The sequence below is a fragment of the Erpetoichthys calabaricus genome, chromosome 6 (genome assembly GCF_900747795.2).
Source record: "Erpetoichthys calabaricus chromosome 6, fErpCal1.3, whole genome shotgun sequence".
NCBI classification, from domain to species: Eukaryota; Metazoa; Chordata; class Cladistia; order Polypteriformes; family Polypteridae; genus Erpetoichthys; species Erpetoichthys calabaricus.
In genome coordinates, this window is record NC_041399.2 from 27,484,282 (window position 1) to 27,498,037 (window position 13,756).

Sequence of the window (13,756 nt, forward strand, 5' to 3'; positions counted from 1 at the left end):
AATTGTTTCTATGTTGGTTCCACAATGTCAAGCAGGGGCTGAACTTTATGCATGGCGTTACAGCCTGGCTCACCCCATGGGATTTGCTTCTGTTTATTACAGAAGTGAATAAAACTTTGCAGCATCACGTACCTATCATTACGCTGCATAACCTGTCCAAAGCCACCAGGGGACAAAGCACATTTGGACCAATGCTCCCTGAAGTTATATCACCAGTTCTGTCCCATCTCTATTTGTAATGCCACAGCGCGCTTCATCTCGTCTTTTGTTGTGGGTTTCCACTTTCAACAAGAATGCGATGCAAGCGCAGCCTGTGATTCAAAAAATTTCTCTGCCTACCTGTTTGTCTCGTCTGACAGTAGCTGAAAAGCAGCATCAGGAGAGAGCAGCCTGAAGTAGTTCAGCAGCTGGTGATCTGTGGTGTCCAACAGCAAGCCATGCCGTCTTGTTAAGTCCGATAGCCAGTTCAGCTCCCACGGATCAATGTCTGTGTATTCCTCCCACGCGAACCTTGCCGTAGATGCATCGGCTGCGCGAATGCGCTAAGCTGGCAGCGGATCAGCTGGCGCGGCATCGGCTGGTGTCCGATCAGCTGATGCCGGCTTCTCACTCTCTTGTTCGATCTCCTGATCACTGCCAATAAAATCCGATTCTGAAAAATCAGAGTCCGACTCCGCGATAATGCGCAACACATTGTCTGACAAGTGTTTTCTTTTCTGCACTTACTTCGCTCCCTTGTGACATGTCGATGCCATCTTGCCATTGTTTACATTTCGCAACTCACGCACACGCAAGGATTAGTTGCCAAGTCAACGAGTCTAGCATTCCTCCAAGCACAGAGGGAATGCCTGCGATGTGACAGTGAATTTTGTCGCAATTAACAGCTGATTGTCACCCTCTATCCCTGGATGTCGACTTTTGTCGACATTCGCCCTCAACCCCTCCTGTCGACAAAAGTCGACATCCGCCCTAAAAGAGTTAAGAGACAACTGGTATGGAGATGTAGATGCATGTATGTTTCACACCAATACAGATTTAAGTGTCTTCTGCGTAACAAAAAAAAAACAAACCATATTTCCTTACTATTTGCTTTAAGGGAAACATACACAATAGATGCTAAATAGACTAGGCCCCAGTCCTGAACCCTTGGGAACACCATGGCATATTGAGGCAATGAGAGATTTATTATTAACCAAGAAGACAAACTAAGAACAGTCTGATAAATAACACTTATACAGGTCAAGCACTTTATCAGGTAGCCCAGGTCACTCTTCCGAGCAATTGAAATAAAAGGGGCGTGGCAGACCATGTTAAAGGCAGTAATTAGGTCCAGTAGAACTAAGATGGTAAATATTCCTGAATAAGTGGAAATAAGGAGGTCATTCATAACCCTGACTAGGGTAGTTTCGGTGCTGCATCTCTTTCTAAACCCCAATTGAAATGGCTAAAATTACAACAACCATAACCTTTCATACAAAAACATCACGTAGGACTTTTGTCCTTGGTAAAATCTAGGAACTTGCCTCCCTCTACAACACTTTAAAACATTCATATTAAGTTTTCAGCAAAAGAAGAAACATACAAGTAAACTCTACAGTATTTAGTGGTTAGTCACTTCTGATATAACACCACTTTGCTTGCCTTCCATTCTAGGACCTTGCCGTCTATTCTAATCTGCTCATACATTCCCAGTTATTTATAGGATGTTTTATCATATGTCATCAAGAGTCCTGGAAAACTCCTGCACACATGAGAAAAATACTAAGAGTACAAGATATGGTTCAGTGATCTATGAATGGTTGACAGCAAGAGGATGTGTGTTTAAGGTGCTACATGCACTTGTATATATTGCTGGCTTTGAGTCAAAAGAACTTGAAACCAAATTCAATGGGTTGGGAATTGTCAGGGCCACAATGCAATTTACCTTCTCAATTTAAAGTTGAAATTATATCCCTATTATCTTAAATGTCAATCTATGTATTAGTACCTAGTCTGACCCCTTAATTACACTTATATAGTGGTTTTCTAACTACTCAAAACACTTTACATAGATAGTGGGGAATTACTTCAACCACCACCACAATGTGCAGAATCCACCTGGATGATGCGACAGCAGCTATTTATGCACCAAAACACTCATTACACTCATTGCACATTAGCTCTTAGGTGGTGAAGGGGTGAGAAAGACCATTAGCAAATAAGGGACTGGGGATGAAAAGGGGGCCAGAATGACCAGGCAGTAGTGGAAAATCTAGTCAGAATATCAGGCAACACCCTATCCTTCCAGATCCTTTATAACCACAGAGAGTCAGGGTCTCTGTTTCACATCTTATCTGAAGGATGACACCAATTTTTATGGCACAGTGTCCCTCTCACTGCATTGGGACATTGACATCTACACACAGACCACAGATTCAGTGTTCAGTAATGGCCTCACCGACATCTCTTCAAATGGCAACCCAAGCTTTTCCTAGAAAGTCTGCCATCCAGGTACAGTACTGACAGGGTTAAACATACTTAGCTTCAGGTGGATTACCTGTTCTGAAGTGCCCGATGTATGGCTGCTGGGTGCATCTTTTTAGGATAAACTTGTATGGCTATATTCGGGATGGCAGCCAGTAATTAAAATTGGAACATTTCTTATATAAAATATTATTTGAATATATTTTTTAAATTCTTTAGTCTACATATATGTATTTTGCCAGGAGGTATATAAACGTCATCAACTTGCTACTATTCTAAGAATTGTTTTTATTGTCAATAAGCTAAGCAGAAACTAAATACCATAAAGCTTTCAATCTACTTACTTTTTAAGCAAATCTGTATCAAATTAGGGATGTCACATGCAATCAAATTAATTAAAATAAATTATTGATTAAAAATTTACTTCCTTGAGCAATTGGGAAATGCCAGAAAACAAACAAGGCACAGATGAATTCCAGCTGAAAAGCATCAGTGGTTCTGAAGTATTTACATTTAAAATTAAAAAAGCAGCTGTCTGCTAAAACTGTAACAGTAAGCTAGCATAATAAGGCACAACTGCCATGTAGCAGAATATAAAAAGAAAACACCAAAGTTTAACTTGTCTGATTCCATAACGTGAGCTATGGTTAACTGTTGAACGTGTATAGTTGTGGTGTACTCTTAACATTCGGCTTTGTCAGCTTATTATATCGCTATGGATGTCTGCTAGCTCTAGATACTGTATATCTACTGTATAACATAGGCAAATTTAGAAATCTTTACATGTGCCTGTCAACACATTCTTTACTAATGATGAGGACAGCCTCTTGGTGGTTTTCAAAAAAGAATTTTTCCCATAAAGCTGGATTTTTTTTTCAGGTTGCACAATGCTATTGATGAATCTTAAGAATATTTACAACAGAAGCTTGACATTTTCTATAGAATATGAACACAACTTAATGACTTTGCCAACTTGTAGGTAGATTTTATTTTTTTCTCCAGCTTTCTGGAGTTTTTTTTTGTTTTTTCTGTCCACTCTGGCCATCGGACCTTACTCCTTTTCTATGTTAACTAATGTTGCCTTATTTTAATTTCTTATTTTGTCTTATTTTTCTTTTCTTCATTATGTAAAGCACTTTGAGCTACTTTTTGTATGAAAATGTGCTATATAAATAAATGTCGTTGTTGTTATTATTGTTGTAATGTTTGAACATCAATAAATTCATGAAATGTCAGTGCATTGCTCAAAATCAGTCTGAGTTTCTGACAGTGCTACACAGTTACTGCTTGAAATTATTTACAGATTACCAAGAAATTAAAGATTTCATACAAAAGGTGTCTATTACTATCTTGAGAGATGAGGCAAAACTGCATCTAACCAGGATGTAAAAAGGAGAATATCAAGATGTACAACTGCATATGAGGATAAATAGATAGGAGTCTGTAGTTTATGGACCTGTAAAGCATTTGTATTTAAGTAAGAAGACAAACGAGAAACAACCTAAATATCAGTGTCATCTGCAACAATAAAAAGACAATTCCAGGATTCTGGCCTTATAGATGCAGCTTCAAAGAAACATTGACACCTGAAACTATCAAAAAAAATGTTAAAATGGACCAAAAAAAAAAACACAGAGATTGGACTGAAGTGGACTGGGAAACATTACGGTCAGCATCCTGGGGTCATCTTTTCTTTGTTGCAGACAACACTGATATTTGGCTGCTGAAAAGGTGGCTTTGCAGTCATATGCGAATAACAAATTAAAAATTAGCAATTTCAAGCAGTAATAGCTATTAGCAACACTAGCAATGTTTTGGTTGTATTGTTATATACAATAAATGTAATGGTATCATCAGGGCCGGATTTTCCTATAGGCTAACTAGGCTTCAGCCTAGGGCCTCAAGATCAAGAGGGGCCTACATTCAAATTGTTAGCAAAATTAAAATTACACTATTCTAAAAACAGTGAACACTAAAACACTGAACCGAAAATAAGGAGAAATTCTACGCATATGACTAATAAACAAACATAAAAATGTATTGGTTAATCACAGTAACGATGTATTTTATTATCTCTCATGTAATTTACAAACTTAAAAATGGAAGGTGAAAGGGCCTCATAAGTGGAATAGCCTAGGGCCTCTTTTCATATAAATCCGGCCCTGGGTATCATGATAAAAAAAAAAGTATCAACGTCTATCAAAAACATAAACATTTATGGATGAGTTCAGACTTTTGACTGGTAGTGGACATTTATACACTAGCTGTGTTACTCAGCTTTGCATGGAAAATTTTCCAAGTCAATGGGCTTTAGTTACAGTGCTTTTGGTTAATCAAGACCTTTTTTTATTGTCGCATGCGACACACCAACATTCCACCAAAGCAATTATGACAATGCTGTGCAATATTTATCCCAGTTTCTAACTGCTCTCGTTTTAAGCAACTGGACCCCTCCTCCATCCACCAAAACTTTTCGAATCATGCCGGATTCACAAAGGGGGAAAGTATCGCCTCGTCAAATGCAGTCTGTGGGTCATCAAGGAACTTAAGATAAAACTGGGTCCCAAGGCCACAAAGGTTGGGAAACACTGCTCTAAGATAAAGGTGAGAAGATTTAAAAATGGCCAATTTTTGCAAACATGGTATTGAAGAGAGTTACCAAAAGGGTGCAGTGGTGCACAACTACTTCAAGCACCCAGAACCTTGTCAGTTTTCATATAGATTTTGCATATTCTCCACGGGCTTTCCTTAATTAGCGATTGACTCTTGTGATGGCCTGGTATCCTGTTTAGGCCTAATTCCTGCCTTGTGCCCACTGCTGCGGGGAGAAGCTTTGAAACTGAACCGGGCTCAGCACATTTGAGAACTGTATCCTATGACTTATAAGGCCAAAGCAGGAAAAAAAAAAAAAAGCTACACTAAAATTCCAATCAAGAAACAAGCTCAACAGCATTCTATGAACAAAGTTGCAGGAACACAAACATGCTTACACATGACCCTCCACACATTATTTTGCCAAGCTCACCATGAAAGATAAAATACTAATTAGGAGCTTTTGCACTGAAACCATTAAATGTAGAAATAAGAAGATAACAATCTCAATTTCACTTGAAAAGAACTGTAATAGATCAAGGGTCTGAGGTGGACACTGTAGAGTTGATGCAGTTGTCACCACTTTTATCTCAGAGATCCAGAATACCTACTTCTGATATCAAGGCTCTTATTAGTGGTTGCCTTACGGACTTACATAAAGCATATCTATTTATTTGCTGCCAGTAACCTATTCTCCCCTAAGCTTTATGAATACGTAGCCAGAATGAAACTAAGCACTAAACTTCAGGTTTTTGTTTAGACCCCACCCTGGTGCTGCATGCTTGAAGTCTGAATTTTCTCCACATTTCTGTGAGTATTCTTCCCCATCCAAATGACTTGTGAACTGGCACCACGAGTGTGTGATAGCCCTATGACAAGCTGCAATACCATTTAGGTACATTAATACTAATACAGGCCTTATAACTAATTTGTGCAAATATGACTTAACACACAAAAAGCTCTTGCTGTGGAAACAAGGGACCAGAATGGCAGAATCTCTGGGACTTCATACTCCTGCAACACCCTCTATGTCATTTCCCATATTAACAAGAGGATGAGTGTAGATATGTTTTAACCACAGACCTGATCTGTATTAGATAAACAAGGTAGTAAGACTAAAGGTGTTAGTCATAATCTTGTTTCCCATACATCCATATCTAGTATACAATTTGTTCCTGCTAGGTTGAGATTAATGTGTTCAGCGATTTTTTTCAGGTAAGATTTTTCAGGAAAGGTAGCTATACATCCTAATCATGGAGAGCAGCAACATGTTGTACATTGATTAACACATGCAAATAAGAATTTCACTATATTCTGTACATTGTGACCATAGTGGTCACAAAAACCCTACGATTCCTCAAAACATGCAAAAAAAGCAAAGGAATAAGGATTTTGCTGTTCTAGTGATACACACTAAAATACAGTGCCCATCTTAGGCTATCCTCCAAAAATACTCAATAAATTTGGCATCTGCCACAAATCCAGCAATAAAATTATATTCTCTCCCTCCTTTCTTAAAGTCAAACCATGACAAATGAATCCATCCATCCTCTTCCGCTTATCCGAGGTCGGGTCGCGGGGGCAGCAGCTTGAGCAGAGATGCCCAGACTTCACTCTCCCCAGCCACTTCTTCTAGCTCTTCCGGGAGAATCCCGAGGCATTCCCAGGCCAGCCGGGAGACATAGTCCCTCCAGCGTGTCCTGGGTCTTCCCCGGGGCCTCCTCCCAGTTGGACGTGCCCGGAACACCTCACCAGGGAGGCGTCCAGGAGGCATCCTGATCAGATGCCCGAGCCACCTCATCTGACTTCTCTCGATGCGGAGGAGCAGCGGCTCTACTCTGAGCCCTTCCAGGATGACTGAGCTTCTCACCCTATCTTTAAGGGAGAGCCCAGACACCCTGCGGAGAAAGCTCATTTCAGCCGCTTGTATTCGCGATCTCGTTCTTTCGGTCACTACCCATAGCTCATGACCATAGGTGAGGGTGAGAATGAATGAATGTCATGTGAAACTAATTCACACCCCAAAGGTGTGAAAGTGAGATTGACTGGTGCCATGTGAGGGTGTATGCACCCTGTGATGGACTGCCCAAGTTGGACTCCTGCCTTGAGACCACTGTTGGTGGTATAGCTTTCAGCACCCTGTGACCAGGTACTGGACTAAGCAAATCTAAGAATTTTATACTATAATAAAATATTATATATATATATATATATATATATATATATATATTTATATATATATACACACACACTACTAGTCTAATTTAACACCATCTTAAATTTGCCAGCGAACATCTGGGCCTGTACATGTGCCTTCTTGAGCAAGAGGACCTTGCGAGCACTGCAATATGTTACCAATGGTGTTCTTGGCGACTGTGGTCCCAACAACCTTCAGATCATTAACAAGCTCATCCTGTGTAGTTTTGGGCTGATCCCTCACCTTTGCATGGAGCTCTAGACCAAAGGCGATTGATAGTTATTTTATATTTCTTCTATTTCCGAATACTCGCACAAACAGTTGTCACCTTCTCACCAAGCTTCTTGCTGATGGTCTTGTAGCCCATTCGAGCCTTGTGCAGGTCTAAAATTTTGTCCCTGACGTCCTCTGACAGCTCTTTGGTCTTGCCCATGGTGGTGGAGAGGTTGGAATGAAAGAAATTGATCCTGTGGACAGGTGTGCTTTTTACACAGCACACAACGAATGGAGATCAGGAGTATCTCTAATTGATTGATTGATTGTTATCTGTGTGCCACATGGGCACACAGACAATTTGTGGGAGCCAGAATTCTGGCTGGGTTGTAGGGGATCAAATACTTAAAAATTGATTTGAATGTCATTGAGAGAAATAACTTTCATGTAATGTGTTTTTTCTGGATGTTTGGGTGATATTCTGTCTCTCTCCATTAAAATACCATAAAAAATTAGAGACTGTTCATTTCTTTGTAAGTGAGCAAACTTGCAAATTCAGCAGGAAATCAAATACTTATTCCCATACCCACCCCCAAAGAAATTAAATACAATTAAGGAAGTAAACTAAACAGGAAAATGTGAATTAAGAAGAATACAGCAAAACTATTATTAACATTTAAAGATATGCTAATTTCTTAAATTTTGTTAACATACAAATATACTACCACATATTTCTGAATACAACAAATAGAGAATACAAACACTAAACATTTGTGAAAATGGTGGGAATGAAAACCCACAGTGATAGTGGTACCAGAGGGCAGAACTTGGGATCCCCTGGCACAGAATATGATGGACAGATTGGGTAGACTAAGAATTATGCTTACACCAAGACCCTGCAGAGATGATTATGCCCACGCCATCCAAAAAAATAAAATACAGATTAAGTGATTCTGCACTGAAACCATAACATGTAGACATAAGATAACATTCTCAATTTAACTAGTAAGCCGGATTACAGCCTGGAAATACAACCTGACAATAACTGGCAAGAACAAAAAGCATCCTAAAATCCAAGGTCCTCCTGGAGCATGTTTGGAATTTCACGATATAACCAACCAAGAAAAAAAGTCGACCAAAAACAACTGTTGCCAAAAATTACAAGTGACCTTAAAATAAATCCCACTGATGGACAGCCCCGACTGGCAGCGCACTGAGCGCACCATTTGGAGCGTCTGGCACACCAGGCACAAATGACAGTCCATCGACCACGTGACGGCCCATCCTGGTGACATCATCAAAAAAATAAAATAAGAGTTTCTGACCCCGAAATTTAAAAACAAAAAATACTACTAGCAAATGTTTATGATGCACAACACCCTCACTCTCTCTTGCTCGCATATCTTGTGCCACCTCGTTATTTAGATTTAGATAAAGTCTGCAGTGTCACGCTACAGAACTGTCAAGAATCTACTGACCGCTAGTTCTTCTTTCATCACATAACCTGCTTCAAATATGAATTCATTTGCTTTAAAAATTTCACAACATAATGATTTTGATCATCACGGCTTAATAGTCTCCTTCCTCCACCTCCAACCTGCTCTAAACCACTAATCGGGATTCTTTCGTATTATCCACACATAGAAAAACATAAGGAGAGGTCGAAGTCACCCTGGATGTTCTCCCTAGTCAAACAAACAACACCGATGAGGCGAACATCATTTCCAGAAAAACGCAGAGGTTCAATTTAACCTTAAAATGACAAACCTGGGATTTCAAGGTGTTGTGCAAGTGCCATTGACTGCGAACGTTTCGTACGAGATGCGCCTTCTAATGTGGTGGAGTAAATAAAAGGAATTACGTGCTGCTCGCAAGCGCTTAGATCAGCACACTCCGGACGGACATCGCACGCTTTTTTTTTTGGACGAACATCACTTACCCTCCTTCTCCTCCATGTTTGTGTCTCCTCTGCTTCTGTAGCAACAAGGCGGACCGCCCGACAGCGTCGGGGCGCCTCAATATCAGTTAATCTCATTGGCTGCCGCGGCTATTTCTACGAGACTTGTGTACGGGAGGGCTGGCTGTTTTGCCGGAGATCTTGCCTGCCTGCCTGCCGTCTCTCATTCGGCTGGACTGCAGGTGTGGCCGATAGGCGAGACGGTGAACTCATTTTGACAAAACCAGCCACTTCACCCACGTACACGAATTGCGGCGCTAAAACCTCCACACAACCGTGGTCCTAGAAGCCCCACGTCCGACGTGTTCCGTTGCTGATGAAAATTCTAATCTTTATAGCAACGCAGAGTAAAACGGACAGCGTGACCGATTTGTACCGCACGCGAGGCTTTGTTTACGCTTGGGCTTTGCTACCGCAGAGATTCTACTGTGGATATTGGTAAGGCAAGGTCGTTTTGCCGTTAAGCTGCTTGGTTTGTCTATACTGACTGGATATCCTCGGGCCCTGACATCCTAAGTTAAATGGCAGTAGGCGGGTCGAGGCAGGATTTGATGGATTGCTGCTGTCGTGAAGGATCGGGCAGACAATTAATTAATGATAGAAACTTCGTTAATCCCGAAAGCAAATGCATGGATGCAGCAGCAGACATAAAAGGTACAAATACACATGAAATAAGAATTACAATAATCTTGATTGTGTTAAACTTGTACAAATGATTGTGTTAAACTTATACAAAAACAAATAAGAAAAATTGTCTCTTCGTTTGTTAATCAATATATTGATAATTTCCCGTAGGGCAGTGGTCCCCAACCTTTTTGACAGCAAGGACCACTTTATTAGATGCAAAATTTTCCACGGACTGGTCGGTGGGTGGGGGGGGGGGAAATCAGTTTTATACACAATTTACATAACATTTCTATTATTATTAAGGTATTAAGCAGTTCGCATACGTTTGCAACCCGAGATTTTTCTTCTTTATTTGCATATAACAAAGACATATGCTTTGCATTTGCCATTCCAACAGACTGCACATCACAAACATCAACACTGTTACCGTTTTTTTCGTGTCTGCCGTTTCTATAGGAGGGTGACAATGAGTTAAATTCCAATGGATGTTTTTCAGATGTTGACAAGCAATAAGCAAAAGGTATCACTGAAAACCACAGAAAACAAAAACATCAAAAAAAAAAGCAGTACGAGGAAAGTTCAAAGAAATCATTTTTTTTTTTACAATGTTTTTGTTTGGGGATCGTTGTGTAGCCTAAATGTGTACAACTGAGCTGCGGCCACAGATCTAACTGCTCTGTGGATGATTCATTCAAGCATTTCAAGGTCACCTCGTTGTAATGAAAGCATCTGCTGAATGTACTTCGTAGTAACGAGATTTCTATAGTCTCGTTTCATATGGGGAAACTGTCGGGACCATAAAAATACTTTGTTTTAATACTCTCTCACCTCGGTCTCTCTCCTCTGTCTGCGCCGCTGCAAAGCCCCGCCCACCAAGCATTCTGAAAAGTCTGAGTGAGTCGCCGTTATCGGCAGTTGTCTGGCGGCCCGGCTGTCAGACGGCTGCGGCCCGGTAGTGGGTCGCGGACCGGTGGTTGGGGACCCCTGCCGTAGGGGATTAATGAAGTATATCAAATCAAATAAAAAGGGTTTAGTTATTTACTAAGTGTAAAGTGATTTGAATTGTACATACTTAATAAGTACACTTTTACAGTACAGGATGTTAGTCATTTGCTCGGAATAATGGCACAGTATATTGCATGTAGTGTCATTGTTAGGATGTCTGGTAGACCAGCTCCATACCATTCAAGCCTGTGTCATATTTCATGATATTTCCAAGTGGAGACTATAGTTTACATAAACGTTGAGAACCACAGGTGCTCACTACAACCAGTCTGCAGCTCGCTACATTTATATCAAACAGGTCTGATTTTTGTCTTTAGTCGGAAGATGTGTGCAGGATTGTTAACCATCGAATGCTCATCCAGAAGTACAATGCATATAAGGCAGCGACAAGGAATAACCTCACAAACAGATTGGAGTCTCTTCTGTTTAATGTATCCTGTTTTAGGTACTTAAACAGAGATTGGGGGGGAAAAAAAAGGGGGTTCTTGTTCAGAAAGCGGACGCCACTTGGTTGTTTCACAATAATTAAGATTAGGTATATAAGAAGGTTTCACATTTCTGTTACCATTTTAGCCCTAAAATAGGTCCCTGATGTCAAGTCACTATGTTATTGACCTTAAGGTTAGTGTTTGGGCGAGGGGAAGGCCATCTCAAGTGGCGTCTGCTTTCTGAACGAGACCCAAAAAAGGCAGGTACTCACTGTATCTATCTGTCCTACTTGTGATGGCTTTGTTAAGGTATCAGAGGGGCTTTGTACCTCACAAACGGAAGAGAGACTCCTCTTGTCTGATGCCTTGTATTTAACTAAAGGGAAAAAAGAAATAAAGGGCCACGATTGCTACTAACCTAGCTGCAGCTCTTAACCCATCCCTTCATACAACATTGGCTCTGTCAGAAAAAGGGGTGAGTATGCAATTACTAAATGTGACATACAGTAGGCAGCCATTTCCAGTCATTTCAATTGACATGGTCTGGTCATGAGATTAGGGACTGCGGTCAGCTAATCTGACATACCTAGTATCTGGAAGTCAGTACTTCCTCAGATGAGAGGTGACTCATTATGGAGACTGATGGCAGAGGGTTGAAGTGACATTAAATAACACTCCTTGGAACAACAAAGTTCTTACTGAATGTTCTCCTCTGTTTAGCCAAGCTGTATGCAGGGAGTGAGAGTCATTGTCCAGGATAGTGACCTCTGTTTCACCACCACCTCCTCCATTAAGTCCAGCTTGACTCCCAAAGCTGAACCAGCTTTTTCTGGTGGGTTTATTTAGTCTGTTAGCATCACATGGACTAATGCCATTTCCCCAGCACGGTACTGCATAGAAAAATACATTGGCACTGAACATAAAAACAATTATCTATGTGGAAAAACTAAGAAGGGGGGAGGCCCTGGGCTTGTGCCATTGTTCTCCACCCCCAAACCATAAAGAACAATGAAAAAACTAGTATGTAATGTCAAAGCTCAAGAATCACCTGAACTAGAATTGGTTCTACATGAAAGCAGCAAGTAATATGGGAGTATGCAATAGGTGTATAGATAGAATCAAAAACCACAGAAACAGATGATGAGTTATATACACTCACCGGCTACTTTATTAGGTACACCTTGCTTAGTACCAGTTTGGACCCACTTTTGCCTTCAGAACTGCTGTGGCCTAGATTCAACATGGTGCTGGAAACATCCATTTTCCAACCCGCTGAATCCGAACACAGGGTCACGGGGGGTCTGCTGGAGCCAATCCCAGCCAACACAGGGCACAAGGCAGGAAACAATCCTGGGCAGGGTGCCAACCCACCACAGGACACACACAAACACACCCACACACCAAGCACACACTAGGGCCAATTTAGAATCGCCAATCCACCTAACCTGCATGTCTTTGGAATGTGGGAGGAAACCCACGCAGACACGGGGAGAACATGCAAACTCCACGCAGGGAGGACCCGGGAATCGAATCCAGGTCCCCAGATCTCCCAACTGCGAGGCAGCAGCGCTACCCACTGTGCCACCGTGCCGCCGTGCTGGAAACATTCTTCATGGATTTTGGTCCATATTGACATGATAAAATCATGTAGTTGCTGCAGATTTGTCAGAGGCATAACCATGATGCAAATTTCCCATTCCACCACATCCCAAAGGTGTTCTGTTGGAGTGTGGCCTGGTGTCAATGAAGGTTGTTAGTGTACAGTGAAGTCATTGTCATGTTCAAGAAACTAGATTGAGATGATCTGAGCTTTGTGACATGGCACATTATTCTATTGGAAGTAGCCATCAGAAGATGGGTACTCTGTGGTCATAAAGGTATGCACGTGGTCATCAACAATACTCAGGTAATCTGTAGCATTTAAACAATGCTCAGTTGGAACTAAGGGGCCCAAGGAGTGCAGCAGAAATCAAGACTCATCAGACTGGGCAACATTTTTCCAGTCTTATGTTGTCCAGTTTTGGTGAGCCCATGCAATTGTAGCCTTAGTTGTCTGTTCTTAGCTGACAGGAGCTGCACCCGGTGTGGTCTTCTGTCATTGTAACCCATCTGCCTCAAGTTTCAATGTGTTGTGCGTTCAGAGATGCTCTTCTTTATACCTCAGTTGTAACGAGTGGTTGAGTTACTGTTGCCTTTCTATCGGCTCAAACCAGTCCGGCCATTTTCCTCTGAACTCTGGCAGCAACAAGGCATTTTTGCCCAAAGAACTGCCAG

The 13,756-nt window shown here is 41.2% G+C and overlaps 1 protein-coding gene across 1 annotated transcript in view; it reads right to left on the reverse strand.

The window, feature by feature from the left end:
* Window positions 1–9,782, reverse strand: part of zc2hc1a (zinc finger, C2HC-type containing 1A) — a 60,225-nt gene extending 50,443 nt beyond the window's left edge. The window contains exon 1 of the mRNA XM_028803436.2: window positions 9,405–9,782. Within this exon, the coding sequence (XP_028659269.1) occupies window positions 9,405–9,420 (16 nt within the window). The 5' untranslated portion in view covers window positions 9,421–9,782. The remainder of the gene's footprint in view (window positions 1–9,404) is intronic.
* Window positions 9,783–13,756: the final 3,974 nt, after the last annotated feature.